The sequence below is a fragment of the Halichondria panicea genome, chromosome 11, assembly GCF_963675165.1.
Source record: "Halichondria panicea chromosome 11, odHalPani1.1, whole genome shotgun sequence".
Classification (NCBI taxonomy): Eukaryota; Metazoa; Porifera; class Demospongiae; order Suberitida; family Halichondriidae; genus Halichondria; species Halichondria panicea.
Genome location: NC_087387.1, coordinates 254,965 through 277,330, shown reverse-complemented (window position 1 = coordinate 277,330; position 22,366 = coordinate 254,965). Strand labels below are relative to the sequence as shown.

Here is a 22,366-nt window from a genome sequence, read left to right as displayed (position 1 = left end):
GGCAATCAAGTGATATACATACGTAGCTTTTCAATTTATCAGCAAACATAATAGACAGACTCGGAATGTACAGGGCATGTATACAACACAAAGCAACTAATGTAATGTACGTATAATTATACAGCAGTGAAAATTATACATTTACGGTGGAATGATCTAGCTATAATTATATAGTTTACTATACAAAATGTCAGAGTTGAATGAAATATTATAGTACATGTAGTCAGTGCTGTTTAAAAACCATCTTTGTCGATCGATCAAGGTTTGTCTGTGGCTGGGTTGGTGATCACCTCAGCCTCTCCATCAGTGGCCCTGGGTTGGGAAAGAGGGCGTTTGTTTATAGATACCTGTCGAGATTATACGTAGAAGCTAGTTACACTATATTATAAGTAAATTAAAAACAGTTAAAATAAGACGCATAAGTCAGAATAAAAGCACTACTATAATGTGTCATACACTTACAGTGGGGGATATACAGAAATGTTTGCATCAGCTGGTTCATCGTCAAGGAGAAATACGGTGGAGTTTGACATCTGTTGCTTAGCAACTCGTTCCTCTTCCTCACGATCCATGTCAAGGGAGTGCAGAGAAATGGCCTTTTCTATAGCGTGAGCTTGTTTCCTATACAGAGAAATAGTTAAATTACAACACAAGGGGAAAGCACACCTATCTACAATCAAATGTACGTATGAGAAATGGTTATCATCTCATGATAATTATGTCTGTCCAACATACCGTTCTTGCCTCCTTTGATGGTCCCTGTACCTGACAATGAACACCACCAGTAGCACGACTAGTCCCGCAACCACACACACGGCCACGAGCACGCCCACAGTGACACCTACGCCCACTCCTGCTGTATCTATTGTGGACGAGTGAGAGCAATAGCTAATAATAGCAAAACAAAGTAATCTACTTATTTTAATTATAGTGTATTCAAAAATCCCACAAGTACTTAATGCCTGCACAGTAATAATTAAAAGATGTTCAACTACCCCCCCCCCCCCATTAATCAATGGATACTTCAGCTGCCATAACTTTAATTCTGTGGATCCAATGTCGTTATGATTTTCTGCCTTTTAAATGGTGTCATCAAAGTTAAAATTTGAGAGATAATAGTATTTGCTGATTTGGCGATACCGTGGATAATAGCCCATGGTCCGAGGGCGAAAAATGACAAATTAGGGCCCCGATGAAAGTTTGAATTGAAACACATCATCTGAAAGATATCGTTCTCAGCTTTCAGGAAAACATAAAATTTTTGTCGTTGGATCAATGATACTAAAGTTACGGCTGTTGAAAGATGTTTAAGGCATGTTTCAGTTTGTAAATCCACACCCAGCTATATACAGAAGCAGTTCAGTTTCCAATAAGATCATACGTACATACAATACTATATAAAAAATTAGTAGCTACAAATACTTGTACATTACCTCCACCAGCTGGCTGATTGCCGACGCCCGTGTCAGGTGCCTGGGCCGAGATGGTAGAAACCTCAGCATCGATATCGTTGGTGATTCGTTCTTGAGCACCAGTGTTCAGTAACTCCTTTACCACAGTTTCTGAGTTGAATGGAACACTGGACATCGGCCTTATCAGAATGATGTCAATAGTTGCACTGGGAGGGGGTGGGCGACTGATAATATCGATAATATCAAACAAAACAACTGTTTTATTTACCGTTTATTTGTGTGCAAGCACATGCTACGATCTATATAGCAAGTTTATCAATGCAATATTATAACGGGGGAGCTATAGAGGGTACAGCACAAATATATCTTATCGTTAGAGCAGTGGGCCCCCTAGCTTAGTTCTCACCTAGTGTCTGGTAGAGGTGATGGTGTAGGGAGGACCATCTCCTCTCCTCCAGGGGGTGTGCATGAGGTCACATGACCTGACTCCAACAGAACGGGACACAGACTGGCCACTTCCTCGAGAGTGGGCGGAGTATCTGGAGTTACACACAACCAGACCAGAGACCACATCTCAGGAGACGTTTCCGCAATGAATCGAGGCTCACAGGAGGTGGTGAAGATGAGCTGACGCTTCCGACGTGTGCTTGAAGCAATCTACAGGATACAATGAGGAGATAGAGAGAGTTGTTAGTAGCCTCCACCTGCCACAGATACATAGTTCATCTAAACTAATTAAAAAAAGCAGCCAAGGAGCTACAGATTCATCTGAAAATAGATAACAAACCGGCTATAGTTTTGGGCACTCAAAAAGAGCAGGAAGACATAATGATTAGTGAGGGTATGTACCTGCCTCTCCAGATAGGACTGTATGATGTCGTTGAGGAACCCTGGCTTAATGTTGAGTCCAGTGATGATCAGAGAAGTGGCTGGTGTCGGTTGAGGCACACACTGCGTCCCTCCTACAGAGTTGTCCACACACAGCTCAGTACCTGGGGGAGTACATGGGTATGTGGTGTGGGGTATGCATGGTGAGTACATGGGTATGTGGTGTGGGGTATGGTGAGTACATGGGTATGTGGTGTGGGGTATGGATGGTGAGTACATGGGTATGTGGTGTGGGGTATGCATAGTGAGTACATGGGTGTGTGGTGTGGGGTATGCATGGTGAGTACATGGGTATGTGGGTATGGGCAATTTAAGGGTGTGTGTGTACTTACCAGCTGTACAATTATTGGATGTGGCACAGGTGTCCGTGTACTGACAGCGATGGCCATTAAATCCACTCACACAATCACACTGGAAACTGCCCTCTAATTCAGCGCAGCTGCCACCATTCTCACACGGATCTGCACGGATGATTGCACACTCATAAACACTAACTGGATATCTTTGAATACTCAGCAATATCTTATAGGTAACTCACCTTCTGCACACTCTGGTACATCTTGTGCACAGTTGGTGCCAGTGTAGCCATCAGCACAGGAGCACTCGTAGCCTCCAAGTGAGCGATCATTGAGAGAACAGGTGCCTCTGTTCTGACAGGGGGTGGGCAGGCACGCAGACACATCACAAATGTTCGAACCCTCCACTCCAGTTATCAGAGTAGTTTGTCTGGTCAAATCGTTAATGGTAGACTGCATGAATGGAAAAGAAATAGTAATGGCTACACCTCTGCCAACAGAATATATTTATCCAACATTATTTTAAGCTTATACATGTATTGCTTACTGTGATAGCATCGTAGTCGATGTAATGACAGGTGCCATCTTGACTGGGACTGTTGATCTTATCCAGACTGAGCTCTACCACGTTCTCAGACTCTGTGCAAAAAGAACAGATCATGTAATGGCTAGTAGATATACATTGTACCAGCTGAGGCTATGTACGTGTGTGCTTCTACACAACTATACCCCTTGACTCACTGTATAGTGTGAGTGTAGCCGACGCAATCGCAGAATTGATAAGGTCAGAATTAGTAGCAGCACAGGTGTAAGTGCCAGTATCAGTGGAGTCTATCTTCTCTATCACAAGAGTTGAGCCTTGTTGAACCTGTGAATGGGGAGGATTGCAGTTGATTTAGTACACATGTATAATGAATGAAAGTGTTCAGTAACTTATCCACTCACACTTGTGCTGTCTCTAAACCACACTATCTTAGGATCAGGCACTCCGACAGCTGTGCAGGTGAAGGTCACACTCTCTCCCTCCTTGGCTGCTTGGTCCACAGGAGGCACTGTTATCGTGGGAGGAACTGAAGGGGAAAGAGCAGACAGCATGAACTATCTAATACATGCAGTATATACGAGTATAATATATCAACGTATTTTGGTAGTATCAAAAATATGACCATTATGTGCAAACTATTAACAGGCACAACAATACAAAAGCAAACTAGGAAACAGAAACTCCCATGCAGCCTAGCTGGTACATATACACATATATAGCATCAAACTTACCTTGAATGCTAGCAGCGCTGATCATAGACTGTAGACTCCCGGCCCTAGTTGAGATCTTGCAGGCAAAGTCACCTTGATCGTTGTACTGCGCATTGGTCACTGAATACCTGATCTGTGGGTTATTTGTCAACATCTGAGTCGTAATAAAAGAGCCATTTAGAATCCATTGATAATCCAGCTCGTTATTTGAGAGAATTTGACAAGAGAGAGCACTGCTTCCTCCGAGTGTGATGTTGAGTGCCCTTGGGCTGATGGAGACACTGCACAGTACAGAAGCTGACACTAGTCCAGTGGAGGAATCAATGGAGTACTCTTGAAGTAGACACACCTCCTCAAAGGAGATGACAATATCAACAGTACTGCTACTAGCAGGTGACCCTCCGTCCTCGGCAGTGATCTCTAAAGTTGTACGCCTGTCTTCACGAGTCACACTAGTAATGGAGTAAGTTATGGCACTGTTTTCGTTGATATCCATATCAGTTGCAGACACTGTTATCAAGTTCTGAGTGCGGCTTTGAATACGGGATACAGTGAAGTCGTAGCTGTACGAACTGCTTCCAAACTGAGGGCTATTGTCGTTGACATCACTCACAATTATACGCACATTTTGAAAAGCTGTTAGTCCTTTAATATCTTGGCCTTGGATAGTGAACGAGTGAGAGGGAGTGGTCTCTCTGTCTAGAGCTTGTAGAAGACTGATTCCACCAGTATTACTATCTATCGCAAATACGTTGTTTTGGTTTCTAGAGAAAATGCTGTAGGTAACTAAGACATCACTAGGAGAGGTGGCTATATTGTCCTCGTCAGTTGCCAAGCACTCAGCAATTACTACATTCAAAGAGGCATTTTCTGGGACACTAAATTCACACAACGTTGGAAAACTTGGAGCACTTTCATCAACATTTTGGATATTGAACACAATTTGTGCACTTGAGCTCATTCTGGGGACGCCCCTGTCTTCAGCTACCACGGTTACATTGTATTGAACTTGCTGCTCAAAATTGAACTCTGTTTCCAGAAATATCTCACCAGTTGAAGAATCGATTCTCACAGATGGAATTACTTCTACAGAACTCTCGGCAATGTCTGCTATTGCGTCTTGATTGATTATAGAGTACACCACTTCACCATTGCTTCCTTTGTCCGCATCACTCGCCAGTACTTGAGCTATTGAAGCATCTTGTTGCACGTCTTCAAATACATCAAAGTTATAAGTATCCATAGTGAAGATAGGAGCGTTATCATTTTCATCAAGAACAGTCAGCTGACCCGAGACAGAGCTGTTTTGTCGAGGAGACCCCAAGTCCACAGCAGTGAGTGTGAAGCTGTAACTTGATTGCTGCTCACAATCAAGAGGTGTGATCATTTCCAACAGTCCAGACACCTCATCCATTTCGAAAGGATTGCTATTGCCAGAGTTGTCCGTTAGAGTGAAAGAGAATCTAATGTCAGCATTAGTTCCAAGATCAGCATCAGTGGCAGAGAGTTGAAACACAGTCTGGCGTGGAGTCAGGTTTTCCAGGAGTGAGTTCCCATAGCTACTATCTCCAAACACAGGTGCATTGTCGTTATCGTCCAGCAGAGTAATGGTGATGCTCACAGAGCTCTGTTGAGAAGGACTGCCTCCGTCCCTGGCTACTATGTTCACACTCTGACGAGACAAGGGAGGAAGAAAGATTTGGGTGAGCTCCTCGCGATCTAATATTCCATTTGTCCTGATTTCTCCAGAGCTGGTGTCGAGTGTGATATGATCAGTAATGGCAGACTGTTGAGCAAACGCATAAGTTACTTGGTTGTTAGGGGAGCTACTGTCACTGTCGACTGCATTCACCGTACCAATTAAAGTTCCACTAGCCAACTCCTCCGCAACTTCAAACATGGTTGGACTGTTAAAGATGGGAGAGAAATCATTCTCATCAAGAACATCAATTACAAGTGCTGAGGTGGTCTCCAGATCTCCATCAGATACACTGACTTCAAAAATATATTGCTGAGTAGTTTCAAAATCAAGACTCACAACCAACGTGATTCTACCAGAAGTTGCGTCAATTGAAAACTTTCCCTCATTATTTCCAGAATTGAATGAAAATGTTAGAATAGATTGATCTGCATCCGTTGCATCGTAATCGACTACCTCCACTCCAGTGGGCGTGTTCTCCGAGAGGCTGATATTAACACTGCCCTGTACAGATGGTGGAACATCATTGACGTTGACCACAGTGATGGCAGCCATTGCAGAGCCTGCAAGTGGTGATGGAGAGCCTCGGTCGGTGGCTGTGATGGTGAGAGTGTAGCTGGAGACAGTCTCAAAGTCAAGGCCGGAGCTTATGCTCACTATACCAGTCGTGGAATCAATACTAAATACAGTGACATTTCCAAGAGTGATGCTGTAACTAATTTCAGAGTTAGGATTGCCGACTTCGTCATTATCAAAAGCAAACACAGTGAATATCTCCGTATTTACACTCACATCCTCTCTCACTTGAGCGCTGTAGGCAGCTGGATTGAACACTGGAGAATGGTCGTTAATGTCAGACACAGTTATTGGGATGATGGTGGTTCTTCTTTGCTCAGGCTGCCCAAGATCTCTCGCTCTAACTCTCAGATCAAACATACTCACGGATTCACGATCAATCTCATTGGCTACAGTCACTACACCAGTTACCGCGTCAACACCAAAAGCACTACCGAAATTCCCACCCACAATGGAGTACCTCACGACACCAGGTGATCCACTATCAGCGTCGGTAGCTTGTACAGTCACAACTGAAGTGCCTACATCGGAATGTTCAATCACAATACCAGAATATGGAGCGCCAATAAACGTTGGTGGATTGTCGTTCAGATTGTTCACGATAATTCGAGTACCTATAGAGTTCATTTGATTGGTCCCTGGATTAGCTGCTGTCACGGTAATACTGTACTCCTGTACAAGCTCATAGTCCAAGTCACCAGTTACAGTTAGCGAGCCTTCAGAGCTGTCAATATCAAAAGGAATGTTATTTGGGGTTATCGAGAATTCAATTCTTGCATTGTTGCCACTATCGGCATCGGAAGCTTGATACTGTGTCAGGACAAACCCAGTTTGTGTGTTCTCGTTAATGTTGACTGTATTGGGGCCAGAGATAAGTGGAGCATTGTCATTGAGGTCGTTGACGCTTACTAGCACAGCTGTACTGATGGACACACTACCATCTGTTACAATCACTCGGAAAGAGTGGGAGTTGGCTGTTTCGTAATCAAGAATTGCAGACGTAATGATTCCACCATTGGAGTTAATAGTAAAAGGTACGTCAGCTGGTGATATTCTGTAACTAAGCATTCCATTGGTCAGAGTGGGCAAGTCTGGATCGTTAGCCTCTATTCGTCCAATCCAAGTGTTCGCAGGTCGGTTCTCATTGATGCCATAAGAACAGCTGCCTTGCCTGGCACAGCTGGTGACAAAGAATGGATCCTCGTTGACATCAATCACTGTGATAGTAAAGCTTGTGGTATCAGTCACAGAAGTGCCCACTACATTCGCTCGAACAGTCAATGAGTAGCTATTAACGGTTTCAAAGTTAAGAGCAGAAGCAACCTCCACCACACCACTGGTAGAGTCTATAGAGAAAGCGTTTCCAGTGTTACCGCTAGTGATGGAATAAGTGATAGAGCCTGCCCCGTTAGTTGCTGTCACGGTAACCACATTTCGTCCAATGGCTACGTCCTCTCGTACAGTAGCATCGCTGGGGGTCACTTCAAAGTCCACTCGGTTGGTGATAATGTTCAGTTGTATTTGTAATTGTGAGCAGCTGCATGTAGCCCCTGAACGTTCCACTATCACAAGCACATTGTATTGCGCCTGAGCATTGAAACTGATCGAAGAGAGAGATGAACTTCGTATTCTGAAATATCTTCCATTGGAGATTTGAAACACGTTGCCATCGTTACCATCGGCTATTCGATACACCCAGCTGCAGAAAAAGATGACAATAAAGTAAATAAGGTACTATTTGCAATAGGCCTTTAAACTAGCTACATTACAGGTATAATTGGAAGCTCTTAGCTAGGATACCTTTGAGAGGTAGCATCTGATCTCAAGAGAGTTCTTAGGTCCAGACTGTACTGGTCTCCTTCAACAACGTTATCAGTCACTTGTGTCTGAGTCAGAATTCGGTCCATGACAACCAACAGCACATTGTTCATCACTTCTTGACCAAGGACTCCAATGTGAATTGTCTGTAAGCAAATCATACAAGCTAGGTACTTGTCATTCCAACACATAACACATGATGGGATATGTAAAGCGGCATATTTACTGTATACAAAAGGGACAACACAACACAAGTGTTGCCAAAGTACCCACTGTCCCCCATGTAATCAATGGCTACAGGACTCTTATAGTCGCCATAACTTGAATTCTGTGGATCCAATTTCCAAAATGTTATAATTTTCTGAAAGCTTAGAAAAGTATCTTTCAAACGGTGTCATCGAAATTCATATTTGAGAGATAAAAGTATTTACCAATTTGGTGATCCATGGATAATAAATAGCCTATGGTCCAAGGCCGAAATATGAAAAATTTTGGCCCCCACAAAAAATTTTATTGAAACAAATAATTTGATAGATATCTTTCTCAGCTTTCAAGAAATCATAACATTTTTGACATTGGATCAACGGTACTAAAGTTATGGCTGTTGAAAAATCAACTAACGGGCCTATTTATTGGGACGAAATATACACAGAGTTTACATTCGCCATCAACACTTGCAGCTCTATATAAGTATGCACAGAGTTCTAATAACCACACAATGATAATAGACATGCACCTCTGTTCCTGGAGGAATGCTGAGCTGGCACTGTCTCCTGGAGACCCCCGTCCTCTCATCACGGACAGTGTTGGATGTGAGGGGCCCTGGATTGGTGGTAGCAGTGGAGCAGTAGAGGAAGCTGGCCCCAGATAGGTCAGTGAGCTCCACTATTACAGAGCTGGTGAAGGAGGAGCACTCTGCCTGGTAGTACTGGAGGCTGTCCTGAGGTACAAGAGTCGACGTCCTCTCACAAGTGCCCACAATGGCAGCAGCTAGAGGGATGGAGGGGGAGGGGGAATGATGGGACATTGTGTAATAGCCTTATTCTTACTAAAAGAATTAAGTTTTATGGTTGTAACAGTGGATAAGTGGGTGTGGTTGGCTACTCACTCTCGCAGGTGGTGACACTGAGGAAGTCAACAAAAGCGATGGCGTCTCTGTAATTGCTGAGCAGGAATACGTGTTCATCGTCAGGGTCAGAGGAGATGAATCGCAACTCTGCCAGGTCTGGGTTACTCACTCCAATAGTGTACACCTGGACTCCAGAGTTCTTCAGATTATTGGCAGGATTTGTAATGGAGTATGAGTTTGATTTCCCATCTGATGTGGAAACAAGCAATTAACCCATTATATCAATAGTGTACGATACTAGACAATCTATTGTACATACATAATAAGCTTAATAATTATATAGCTCTTTATTAACTGAACTCACCAGTTATGAGAATGGCAATCCTAGGGATTCCCTCTGAAGCTGGTCTTGCACCATAGCCTCGGGAAGGGTTCAGAGCATCTCTAGCATCCTCCAGAGCTAACGCTGTAGCTGTCTGCCCTCCTCTGTACGGAATGTTGTTTATAGCTGTGGTCAAGGCGCCCAAATTGGTGTATCGCAATAGGTCAAATTCTATTCGAGAGCTGCCTGAGTAGGTGACTATCCCTACTCTGGTTTGTGTGGGACTAATGGAGAAGAAAGAGACAACGTTGGATATGAACTGCTTTGCAAGGTTGTGATTTGTGCTCCCTACACTACCCGACTGGTCGATAATGAACACTACGTCAATGTTGCGATCACAACCTGTGATGTGTGTGTGGGGGGGTGGTACGTGTGTGTGTGTGGGGGGTGGGTGGGTACGTGTGTGTGTGTGGAGGGGGTACGTATGTGAGTGCAATTATGCTTCAAGATTGCCTTAAATTCCCTAAATCCAGGGAAAACTAAAGGTCACTCACTACCTAAATTTGGATACTGCATGCATGCAAACTCTTACACATCATCATGCACGTATACGTGTACGTATGTGCATTGTTGTGGTGCAGATGCGACACAGTGGATACTCTTAAAGGAATGAATGAACAATGGCAGTGTGATTGTGTATATGCCAACTCACTGGATGGGATCACACTGAGTCGTACATAGTTTGAAGCAGCATAGAACACCCAGTCGAACTGTGCATCAACAGCAGCTGTTAGTAGTCTGTTATAGTCACTGCTCCGGTGGCCTTGCAACTCCACTCTGATGGTGCGACCTGAGGCAATAATACGTAACAACGCAGGCTATAAAAAAAGAACTTTGTTGCTAATTGAATTACGCCTGAGGCATAACAAAATTGTTGCTGTAGCTATATGAACAAAACTTTGTTGAGCCTGAGAAATGTACGATTGAAATGATTTTTGGAAGCATAACAAAAGCTTTATTCTGTGTTCAGTGTAAAATCGGAAGTCTAGCCAACATAAAATAGATTCTATGTATTATACTGCAGCAATTGAAATAGTGCAAACTTAACAAATTAATCAAAAGTGCTTTACACAACATAGCTTTGTCTCCAAAGCTATAGCAACACCTGTACCGTACAATACTTCCTGTGTATCACGATATTAGCAAACAATAGGTGAAAATCAGCTAATAGGAGCGAACGATGCTAACGATGCATGCACAAGTGTGCTATTTGTACTAGCATGCATGCAGTGGTATAATCATGCATTGTATACAACGTACATAATTATTTTTGGACTGCAGTGGAAACAACACGAGGAAAAATTCCGGTATTCTGCATGTACCAGACACATGCACATGCATGTACCAAACGCACTACTATATAACTACAGCTGACCTTCATAGTGCAAGGATTGATCGTTATTGCTCAGATCTTGGTCAGGGTACGGAGTCCACGCCTTTGTTACTCTCAATTTAGGATATGTGTTCCTTCCATATATTCGCACTAAACTGTTCAAACGAGATTGTAACCGTGACGACATGATTCGGCTGTTACTGGTTGCAAAAATTATGTCCGAGTTTGTGTTTGTTACGAGTTGAGAGTTGAATCTTGCAGAGCCACGATCGATGTAGTCCTGAATGGGTCTGCAAACATCTGTTTCTGATCGAGGAGGGTACATATTCCCATTCCGAAACGGGTTTGGAATAGGAGCTGTAGAAAAATCTTGCTGACCAAGACAGCACTGCAGTAGTGAAAAACTGAGTAGCAGCAACGAAAGCTGCTGCCCTTTGCTTGAGGGCATGTTCAACGCAACCACGAATAATCCGTTGATGCAGTTCCAATTCAAATGAAGGCACTTCTCATGCACACACACAATTTCACTTGCACAACTAACTGCAGTAGTAGTTGTGTATAGCTGCAGTTTCTGAATATCTCTCTGTTTTATACTTGAGGTCTTGGAATGCAGCTAAAATCATGACATAATACAATAGGCTATTGTCTATGTCATGATGTAATGATAGCCAATAGCAACAGGAAGTGTATACATTTATTATAGCTGATGCACATTCTTGCAACAATAGCTCCATTAAGGATATAGCTTCTCATTATGCACACGAGGAACTTATAGGGGTGCATATTGTCAACAAAAGGCGATACACAAATACCTGACTGCTGCACGTACGTGCGCATACAACTCGTAAGAATCGTAACGGCCAAAACATTGGTTGTTTGCCATATAAGGGCATTCCACTCTGTGCACTATTGGATGCCCAAAGCATGACACACAATGTTGAGACAATTGCTGAGTTGCACAACAGCTTACACTGCAGCTGCTGTGATGATAGAGTATTATATAGGCAATGGAGGAAGCGAACCGGAATTAAAATGGCACCTAAAATGGTACATGGAATCTTATATAGTTTTCACATGTAAGCTATAATAGTAAGGCCTATACACTATCTTGGACGACTTTTCAGATTATTCAAAATCAGCCGTTCATGCATAACAATACAGTGTAAGTACGTATTCATTCTGACTTTGATCATAAGGAAACTCTCACACGCACGAATAAAGCATGCCAGTGAACTTTTGCAGTGAACTTTTGTGGTAGAACATTTATTTGCAAACAGACACGCAGCACAAAACAATCAGTGTGCATAATAAAATTAACTGCCTGAGGGCAAGTTCCTTTCTCATAATTAGAGACGATAATATATAAACAAACAACAGATTAACGGATATCTAATATCATAAAATTGATGCCACTAACAACAAACAGAGTGTACCTCAATTGTGGTACGAAAGTAATAATAATGACTCAGAGTTGGAGACGTCTAACTATTAGGAGAGTGAAGAGGGCCTGCAGAGCAGTTACCACCAGCCAGGCCCAACTGGGCAGCCCCGTGGTGCCACTTCGAAACCTGCAACGTGGGTGAGAATAGTACATTACGTACACAGAGTCTTGTCATTGCTGCCATGGAATAAAATCCTCAGACGAGAGTTTACTACCATTAGTGATACTCATAGGCCTGTGTTTTCCCCGGCCAATCCTACATCCGAAGTGAAAGTTCAGTAAGATAACTATAACTTGACTTAGACTACACATTAGTTTTTCTGAAAACAAATTGCTAGATATAACTGTTAAAGTTTGCTTTTACTTACTAACAGTAAGGGACCACAAATAACAATATCCGCTAGACACTATCACAAACACACCACCTCTATGTTATGGTTAGAACATGGGCATGAGGTATCTATGTGTTATAGTGTCCCAAAGCTCGAGGGCTTTAGCCCGAGGGATGAGGGACACTATAACCATAGATACCGAATGCACATGTTCTAACTGATTTAGATCCCAAAACCTATTGGCTACTAGAAATGCACTAGCTTAGCAACAGTCAACCTATATAAACAGCCAACCTAGCAACTGCCTCATTATTCTTTTGAAAACTAATATCTGAAGTTGGCATCTCTGTGTCTCTACTAAGTCTCTATTCAAGTCAACCCTGTTCCTCCACCTCAGTTTGATGGACAAAATTATAGTCCTAGCTAGCTCCACCCACAAAACAGAAACAACCAGCTCCTCCCCCAGTTTTGCAGCAAACAAGCTCAGCACACTTCCCAAGAAACGAGCGGCTCGTACTACTCTCACAAAGCGAAAGGAAGACACCTAAGCTATAATTTGCAGCAAACAAGCCCAGCAAACGAGCGGCTCCTATACTACTCTTGAAAAAAGCGAAAGGAACTTTAGGAAGAAGCCAAAGCTAGAATCCCAGCACTTCCATACATCCAGCTCCTCCCCCATGCAGCCTTGCAGCAAAAAAGCACAGCACACTGCCCAAAAAACGAGCGTCTCCTACTACTCTCGAACAAAGCCAAAAAAAAGAAACTAGAGCTTCTCTCTTTCATTCTAGTTCTGTTATTATAATTATTGCATCTAGCTACAATAATTTTTATGTTATTACATGTGTATCTTCTTGTAAATCACAATACAATGTACAATGTTGTAGTTTGTAGCCCAGAGCAATCTATAGTACCGGTACTATAGCTCATAGTTCCCTGCTAAATACACTCAAATGGGATCTAAATAATAATAATAAGGCAGTAGTTACCTTCTGCTGATAATTGCCATAACAATACTGACCACCAGCGGCCATACGGCCAGTAGGGGACCAGTCTTCAAGAGGAGTGTGAGGAGGGGACCTCTTCTCGTTACTAGCCGTGGTACCTGTGTGTGTGGGCGTATGTGTGAAGTGTGTGTAGTGTGTGTGGTATGTGAGAGAGAAGGTAGGTATGATAATATGTTCCAAGACTACGTATCCCATGATTCTATATAATTTATACACAAGCAAACAGGGTAAAGGTCATCACTTCAAGTTTGAACTAACGGACTTCGTGGCTATAGACATAACTAACCATAAGGTGTGGGTCATGACCAGCAGCTGTCCCCCTCTCCGTGCTTGACTGCATACAGAAGTGAAACATACATGTATAGGATAAACTCACATGTTCAAGTAAATGCTTTCTTCGAAAGGTACATATACATACATAATATTATTGTTAGTTGATGTTATGTTATGGTTAGAACATGGGCATGAGGTATCTATGTGTTATAGTGTCCCAAAGCTCGAGGGCTTTAGCCCGAGGGATGAGGGACACTATAACATGTTCTAACTGATTTAGATCCCAAAACTTATTGGCTACTAGAAATGCACTAGCTTAGCAACAGTCAACCTATATAAACAGCCAACCTAGCAACTGCCTCATTATTCTTTTGAAAACTAATATCTGAAGTTGGCATCTCTGTGTCTCTACTAAGTCTCTATTCAAGTCAACCCTGTTCCTCCACCTCAGTTTGATGGACAAAATTATAGTCCTAGCTAGCTCCACCCACAAAACAGAAACAACCAGCTCCTCCCCCAGTTTTGCAGCAAACAAGCTCAGCACACTTCCCAAGAAACGAGCGGCTCGTACTACTCTCACAAAGCGAAAGGAAGACACCTAAGCTATAATTTGCAGCAAACAAGCCCAGCAAACGAGCGGCTCCTATACTACTCTTGAAAAAAGCGAAAGGAACTTTAGGAAGAAGCCAAAGCTAGAATCCCAGCACTTCCATACATCCAGCTCCTCCCCCATGCAGCCTTGCAGCAAAAAAGCACAGCACACTGCCCAAAAAACGAGCGTCTCCTACTACTCTCGAACAAAGCCAAAAAAAAGAAACTAGAGCTTCTCTCTTTCATTCTAGTTCTGTTATTATAATTATTGCATCTAGCTACAATAATTTTTATGTTATTACATGTGTATCTTCTTGTAAATCACAATACAATGTACAATGTTGTAGTTTGTAGCCCAGAGCAATCTATAGTACCGGTACTATAGCTCATAGTTCCCTGTTAAATACACTCAAATGGGATCTAAATAATAGTTAGACACTGTTTAGGAAGTTTCTACATGATTTAGAAGCCCAAAGGGCTGGTTGTAGTATCCCGAACGCAGTGAGGGTTCTACTAGCCCTGAGGACTTCTAAATCATGTGGAAACTTCCTAAACAGTGTCTAAGCATTTTAGATCATAGCAACAATGAGTATTTAGCCAATCAGATTTGAATGTTCTTATCTAATCTTTGCTACATGATTTTCTAAGTGAAGTACATGATTTTCTATTGAAGTACATGATTTTCTATTGAAGTACATGATTTTCTAAATTGGATAGAACATTTCCTCTAACCAATCAGATTGCAGTATTTATGACAAACATGATCTAATGAAACGTAGAGTAATAACGATAACAAAAGTGGCCTCATAATAGCACTTATTGCGTGAGCACTTATTGTGTGAGCTCTGCTAATGGGTAATCAAAAAGGTGTTGTCTTTTCCAACTCAACATTGAGTATTGCTAACACTGTGAGTACAATTATCACATGGTGAAAGTTGTTTCTAAGGCTCTCAATAATATAGTGGATAAGAGATAAGACAATGGATTCCGTCATCTATTCTCGAACAATGCAGTACGTTGTCGACACTATGTAATAATGCTAATAAGGCTAAACGTTAGAGTCATAGGTTATAGTCACATCCCACACAACACACACCCTCACAACTCACACTGCCCAACGTCCTAGTGAGCCCGTTCACAGCCATTGCCAGAGTGTTGAGCTGCTGCAACATTGATTGAATGTTGGTCTGTATTCTAGCCACCTCGGCTGTCACCGTATCTATGGAGCCCAAGCCACTCCTACCACCACCTGTGGGACACAGAAACAGTGGTGTAGGTGAAGATCTTGCAACAGCCATAACTGTAGTAATATTGATCCAATGTCAAAAAAATTATGATTTTCTGAAAGCTTAGAAAGAGACCTTTCAAATAATGTGCTTAAATCCAAAATTTATATGGGGCCATTTTTTGGCCTTGGACCATGGGCTATAAATCCATGGTATCACCAAATTGGCAAATGATTTTATCTCTCAAATATGAACAGTGATGGTATCATTTTAAAGGTATTTATGCCTCGGTGCGCATGCGCAAGCGAGGTATACGGTAGTGTGTTTGTGTGTCTGTGTGTGTGTGTAGACTGCTACAGCTGCTCAAGGATGAATCAAGTGCAAGTAAGAATTTCTATAGGCTTCTAGTCATGTTTACTTGGATTTTAATCTGTGGATTTGCAAAATAATGCTTCGTTCTCGAGTTATGCCTAGTTTTGCTTACTTGGAATGCCATTGCAGCCTTTTCAGAAGACCACATAGTCAAACTTGTTTACCGAGTGTTGCTACTCTACTTAGTAGTTAGCTCTGCACTAGAACGCTAGCTATTGGTAGCTGCAAGAGTGAGAAGAGAGCTGCAAGGCTTTGCATGCTAATGCAGCCATTAATTTTAGACTTGAACTTTTGGCATCAATCGTTTTTAACAACAATCATGGTCGATCATTACCCACTCTCTGAGTTTTTGCATGCAGCAAAATTAAATTGTTTATCATGTGTATAAAAGCTATTAGTAGCTTTATGTTACATGTATGTAGCTTTGGCATCTCCACCGAGGCATCAGTACCTGCGGTGCTTTCATTTTCTAAGCTTTCAGAAATCAGAAATTTTTTGAAATAGAATGCATGGAATTCAAGTTATGGCAGCTGAAAGAACCATTGGTTAAACGGAGGGAGAGGGTTGATCAAGGCTGATGTACATTACTCGTACCTGGTACATTTTGTCGGGAGCTGGGCTCGGCAAATGTCACAGTCCTGGGGGGTCTGTTGCCATGGGATACCGATAGTGGTGGGGGGTCTTGCAGAGTGCTAGGTGAACTGGTTGTGTACGACTGACTGCTACTGCCAGGTGGGTCCGACTGTACACGAGTGTGTGTGCGTGTGTGTGTTTGATACTTATATTAATCATGACCCTTTACCAGAACATCAATGCGCAATTATTACACACTTGATCCTTACCCATTATGTAAACATCACACACACACACACACACTACACAACAACCTGCCTGTGCCTGTTCTATATAAAATTCTCTTGTTATAATTACACAAAACACAAAATGTTAGAATTTCTACTCACACTTAGTTCTTGGAAGCTGTCTTTGAAGTCAACGCTCTCGTCAGTCTCGCTGCCACTCCCCTCTCCATCCTCTGAGTCGTCTGACATCTGATTGGTTGGTTTGGGAGGTACATTCTCATCAGTCGGTTCTGTGGGAACTTCGGTACTCGTCATCTCTTCATTTGGTGCCTCCTCTGTCGTTGTCTCTGCGGTAACAGGTTCGGCTTTAGTTTCATCATCTATCTCCTCCTCCTCGTAGAATGGACTAATGGCAAGCAAGAACTGCTCCACTTCTGTCGTCTGAGGCATTGTCTCCACCACCTGCACAAAGGGGACGACAGTAAACGATGAGAAAAGAGTAACTGGAATGCTAATCAAAAAAACTGATGATCCCAAAAATATTAGACAACAGACAACTCTCCTGAGAGTGTCCAAATGCTTGACCACAGTCAAATTGGTTATATGTCATAAGATATCCGCAGTGTTTTTGATAGTAGACTTCAGCCATGAGGCCACTATAGGATGCTATACCATGACTATTTATCCTAATACACAACAGGAATGTTATGTTTGTGGTTTTACAAACATGTGCAACAATTATGAATAACATTAAATGACTGCATTCCTAATAATAATCACGCCATCTTTTTTAGATTTTGGGCTACATATCTAGCTCTTATGCATTGGCACTAGCCAAGTTGAAGATTGACCAATTGTTGGAAACTCGGGTGCGTACTTTTTGGTAGTGGCATGTACATATAACTGTTATATTATACCAACAATAATATTGGTCAATCTTCAACTTGGCTAGTGCCAATGCATAAGAGCTAAAAGTAAATGATAAAAGATTGGACAACTCTCCCTAAGAGTGTCCAAATAAAGGCCCCTGTCAAATATAGTCATAAGTGTCATATTTGTTATATGGTATACCAGACGGTGGGGCCAACAGACTAAACTACATCATGACTACTTATACTGATACACAACAGGAATGTTACGCTTATGGTTACACTTATGGTTTAGACATAACCCGCATACAAACCACAAACATGCAGTCCTAAGCACAAACTAGATAGAGCACATTTACAATCGTTATATACTCATCTTTATACACGCACATGATCACAACACTAAAAACACAACACTATAAACAGTTCATTATTAAGCAAACGAAGTCCTCCACTACCAAATTCCCATGTTGGGGAAAACCAAAAGCTTAACTTGTGCACAAGGGGGGAGAGATTTGTGAGGACATAGGAACAAAAGGACGGAGGAGGGAGGAGGCAGTAAAGATAAAAGTAGAGGTAGTAGAGGTAGGCAATAACAAAAGAACAACTCTCCTCGGCAGATTAAGTTTGTACACAGAACAAGGTTTGTCTGTGAGAGAATTTTCAAGCGCAATATACTGGAAGTGTTCCTAAGTATACTAATTTGACATGATGACAAAAAAGTTGATTATAACGGCATGTAAATATTTCCCAAAAAATTGGACAACTCTCTCGAAGAGTGTCCAAATGCTGACCACTGTCATATCACAGTATTGTCGTGATGGTATATTACTAAACATCTTAGCTACATAACGACTATTTATCTTGATACACAACAGTAATGTTATATTTGTGGTTTACACAAGCATGCAACAGTTATTAAATGACTGCATTCCAACCACACTGCTTTACCCTATTACACATGTTTGTAGTTACTGTTGTTTTCGTACTACAGCATATCTGTACACAATTCACAAGATTTCCCCCACCAAAATATGCGTGCCTCCGCTACCAAAAAATGCGCACTCGAGTTTTCCTAGGTAGAGGTGGCAATAACAAAAGGACAACTCTCCTGAGAGTGTCCTACTTCAACTATATTACTGGATCACGTTCAGTGGGTTAAGTTCGCACACAGAGAAAGTTCGTCTGTGACAGTGTTTTTTCAGCTAGATGTTCTAGAATCATCTCAACTATTTATGCTGATGCGTCAACGAATAGCCACATGTATGGTTTCAAAATATGCCAATGAATAACATCATAATATTACATTCCTGTACTAATGTATTGCCCTAACGCAGTCACCTGACTACCAAAAGCTGTTGGTTTTCCATGTGGGGTGGGGAGATTAGGAATAATATTATTACATTGAAGACGATTGCATGCAGGCATGGAAGGTTTCACTGTACAGAAAAGAGAAGCACAATACATAGTGCACTACCTGACATGATAGTAATACAAAAAGTGCAGTACCAATTCTATTTGTAATTATCATGCAGATTAGTGCACACGTGTCAGTTGGACAACTATTTCCAATAAAAAAACTGGACAACTCTCCCAAAGAGTGTCCAAATACTGACCACCGTCATTGTCATTTGATAGTAACTTCACAGTCATATCGCATGATAGAATATTGGGTATATTGGTATAGTATGATATGTGGCAATTAAGCCAACATACTAGACCACATCCTGACTATTTATGCTGATACACAAGAGGAATGTTATGCTTGTGGTTTACACAAGCATGCACAACAGTTATGAATAACAGTAAATGACATGCATTCCAACCACACTGCACACTTTGATAACCCTCAGCTTCTATAACACATTAATTTTGTCACGAAATTAAGTTTAATTTTCATTATTGATTTGTGTGGAAGGGGGATGCGCGAACGCAGTCCCCCACTACCAAAAATTGCGCACCCGAGTTTCCCACGTTTGGGGAAATCGCAAGCTTCAACTTGGCGAAGTGCAATGCACAAGTCTCCACCTGAGGGAACTGCCTTCTTGATCACAGTATCCCCTGTGCCAGGTAAGTTAACTATCAGCTGCCCCAGAGCTGCTTTTATAAGCAACCATGGTTACTAGGTATTGTGGTACGCATTGTGTATGCAATGAATATCATTAATTCCGGCACATGCCGATAAACATCAACGATAACACAAAAATTAACAGGATATACTGTGCTATATTATAGTGAACGATTGGCTACTACTGAATAACTAATCATCTATCGTATATGCTTGATCAGGAGCCGCGACTATTTGGAAAAAGAGGCTACAATTCGAGAGAGGCCACTGTTCAAGAGCGGCGTTTATTAGCTCCAGCAACCTTTAGTTTATCATCAAAATCTTTTCACCTGAACTCTGCCAAGAGAAAGTCTTTGTAGATGCTATCTGTACCTAGAAGCTACGTACATATAGCTAGCTGCTAGTATTAATACTGTTTTTTGGCTGCGAGCAGAAATGCTAGAGTCAAAGTTCACTGAGGCTACTATTTGAGTGCGGCCTTTATATGAGAGCGGCCTCTGATCGAGCATATATACGGTATCACTAGTACATAAAGTCTACACTTTGCAAGCTACAATTGAGAAACCAAATCCATCTGAATGGGCCATCCATGCAGGGATGCCCATAGTCAAGCATAGGTTAAAAACCTGCTCTTAGTTCAATGGTTGAACTTTTGGCATTGATCGTTTTTAACAACAATCATGGTCGATTATTACCCACTCTTTGAGTTTGCATGCAGCAAAATTAATTAATGCAAAAATGTTATCATGTGTAAAAGCTATTAGTAGCTTTATGTTATGTAGCTTTGGCATCTCCACCAAAGCATCAGCACCTGCGGTGCTTTCAGTTTTTCCTTTGATCTTTGTACAAAAAAAACTACAAATTCTAGTACCTGCTATATTTTGCTATGTACAAAGTGAATCATGTTCAAATAGTGACTGTAGGAAGTAAAGATATAATTTTATGAGCCACATTAAAATCAATAACAAAAGGACAACTCTACGAAGAGTGTCCTACTGTATTCAGTGGCTACTGTGTCCTGGTACCTGAGGATCACTGAGTAGCTCTTATGAAGTCAAACGGAAATCTTGAAGATAATAAACCACTGCACATTTGCCAGGTACAAGCACTATTGCAGTCGGGGTAGCAGTCAAATGCAGTCAAATGGGGCCCCGTGGGGCCCAACAGACTATAAACAAGACAGCATTTTATATCAAGACAGCATTTTATATCCACGAGTATGCAACAGAAACAGTTGTGGGAATGTGTGGGTATAGGGAAATGCTATGAATATAATTAAATTAGAACTGAAACTCACATCTTAATACCTGTACAGTTACCTACAAGCGTTAAGCGAGCTTCATTAGTTTAACAAGCCTCAACTAGTATATAGTACAAGATGCACACTTATAGACACAGGCAACTTCTACTACTACAGAGACATTTCATTATAGCCGGCCACTCACTCTTTGCAGTTCCTCGATGTACATCTGCATGGCGACCTCTGTGCTCATCTCCCCACACACTGTCCATGCCTCCCTATAAAGATGGAGGGGGGGGCGGTAACCATTGATACCTTCTCTGTATTGCAACAAATTAATTATGGGTGGAATATTTGACATTGATTGAGAACGCCTATAGACAGCATGGGGTGGGAGGAGTATTATTATCATTAACATCTGTTGAATATTAATCTACAGAAATACAACACCAATGTATAGAATGACTGCTTGCAATATGCAGTTCCATTTCTGATCTGTACCAATCGTAACAATTACTAACAGTAGAACCAGCTGTACAGATGTGGAACAAATCCGTGGACCTTATACAGAGGTGGCCTTTGTTGAGGGGTTATTTTGTACACAAACAGTTGATTTGGGACCTGTGTGTCTGGTATTTATGTCGCAGTTGGCCTTTCTCTAAGGGTAGCCATTAAGAGGGTTCTACTCACTATACCAGGGTAGCCATTAAGAGGGTTCTACTCACTATACCAGGGTGCCATTAAGAGGGTTCTACTCACTATACAGGGTAGCCATTAAGCGGGTTCTACTCACTATACAGGGGTAGCCATTAAGGGGGTTGGACTCACTATACCAGGGTAGCCATTAAGGGGGTTGGACTCACTATACAGTTAATAATAAGCTATATGCAGCACACAACAGCTCACCATTTGGCCCTGCCCACTGCGTCCCAGAATCCAGGTTTGGGAATATTGCAAGCACCCTGTGTTACCTGCTTATACAGCGCATAAAACTGTACGGGGGAGGGAGAGGGGGAGGGGGAGTGGTAATTATATAAAGATATCAAATACTTTCCCAAGCTAAGAGTCTGGCCTAACTAGAGCTAGTGGAGATGCAATAATATGAACATGCACACGACGAACCCTGAGCTTTGCGGTGTTGGAAGATTGATATGGACCTGCATAAGAAAAGGATTTCTTTGGTAATTAATACAGGACATAGAGCTAGAGGGGCGTGGCTCAGCAATAACGTTCCCAGAATATCTATACAACATCATGTTTGCAATGCCTGGGGCATCAGTTACATATACCTTCTGTTGGAAGAGATCTTATTACTTTGATAGCAGCCTCAAACCTTTCCTTCATTGGTCGAGCCTTCGCAGGAGTGGCCATTTTTAATACCATGTGCTTTAGTGACCTCAGTTGGATTAAACAAGGGGGCGTG

At 41.9% G+C, this 22,366-nt stretch overlaps 2 protein-coding genes and 1 non-coding gene across 3 annotated transcripts; all 3 read right to left on the bottom strand.

The window, feature by feature from the left end:
- Nucleotides 1-5: 5 nt before the first annotated feature.
- LOC135343805 (protocadherin Fat 4-like) lies at nucleotides 6-11,300 on the bottom strand. Its single transcript, XM_064540817.1, has 18 exons — nucleotides 10,770-11,300; nucleotides 10,047-10,184; nucleotides 9,377-9,736; nucleotides 9,052-9,261; nucleotides 8,680-8,933; nucleotides 7,926-8,089; nucleotides 3,872-7,824; nucleotides 3,542-3,666; nucleotides 3,338-3,464; nucleotides 3,144-3,235; nucleotides 2,839-3,049; nucleotides 2,633-2,761; nucleotides 2,262-2,404; nucleotides 1,819-2,069; nucleotides 1,434-1,618; nucleotides 736-862; nucleotides 463-621; nucleotides 6-312 (listed from the first exon to the last, which is right to left on the bottom strand). The coding sequence occupies exons 1-18, from the start codon at nucleotides 11,173-11,175 to the stop codon at nucleotides 258-260; spliced, it is 7,089 nt and encodes a 2,362-aa protein (XP_064396887.1). The 5' UTR covers nucleotides 11,176-11,300; the 3' UTR covers nucleotides 6-257.
- A 674-nt stretch (nucleotides 11,301-11,974) lies between these two features.
- LOC135343814 (acyl-CoA-binding domain-containing protein 5-like) lies at nucleotides 11,975-22,364 on the bottom strand. Its single transcript, XM_064540828.1, has 10 exons — nucleotides 22,233-22,364; nucleotides 22,066-22,100; nucleotides 21,850-21,935; nucleotides 21,149-21,221; nucleotides 16,929-17,228; nucleotides 16,561-16,708; nucleotides 15,478-15,617; nucleotides 13,791-13,838; nucleotides 13,487-13,602; nucleotides 11,975-12,295 (listed from the first exon to the last, which is right to left on the bottom strand). The coding sequence occupies exons 1-10, from the start codon at nucleotides 22,324-22,326 to the stop codon at nucleotides 12,193-12,195; spliced, it is 1,143 nt and encodes a 380-aa protein (XP_064396898.1). The 5' UTR covers nucleotides 22,327-22,364; the 3' UTR covers nucleotides 11,975-12,192.
- Nucleotides 19,551-19,713, bottom strand: LOC135344680 (U1 spliceosomal RNA). Its single transcript, XR_010397504.1, has one exon. It is a non-coding gene; the product is annotated as a U1 spliceosomal RNA (small nuclear RNA).
- Nucleotides 22,365-22,366: the final 2 nt, after the last annotated feature.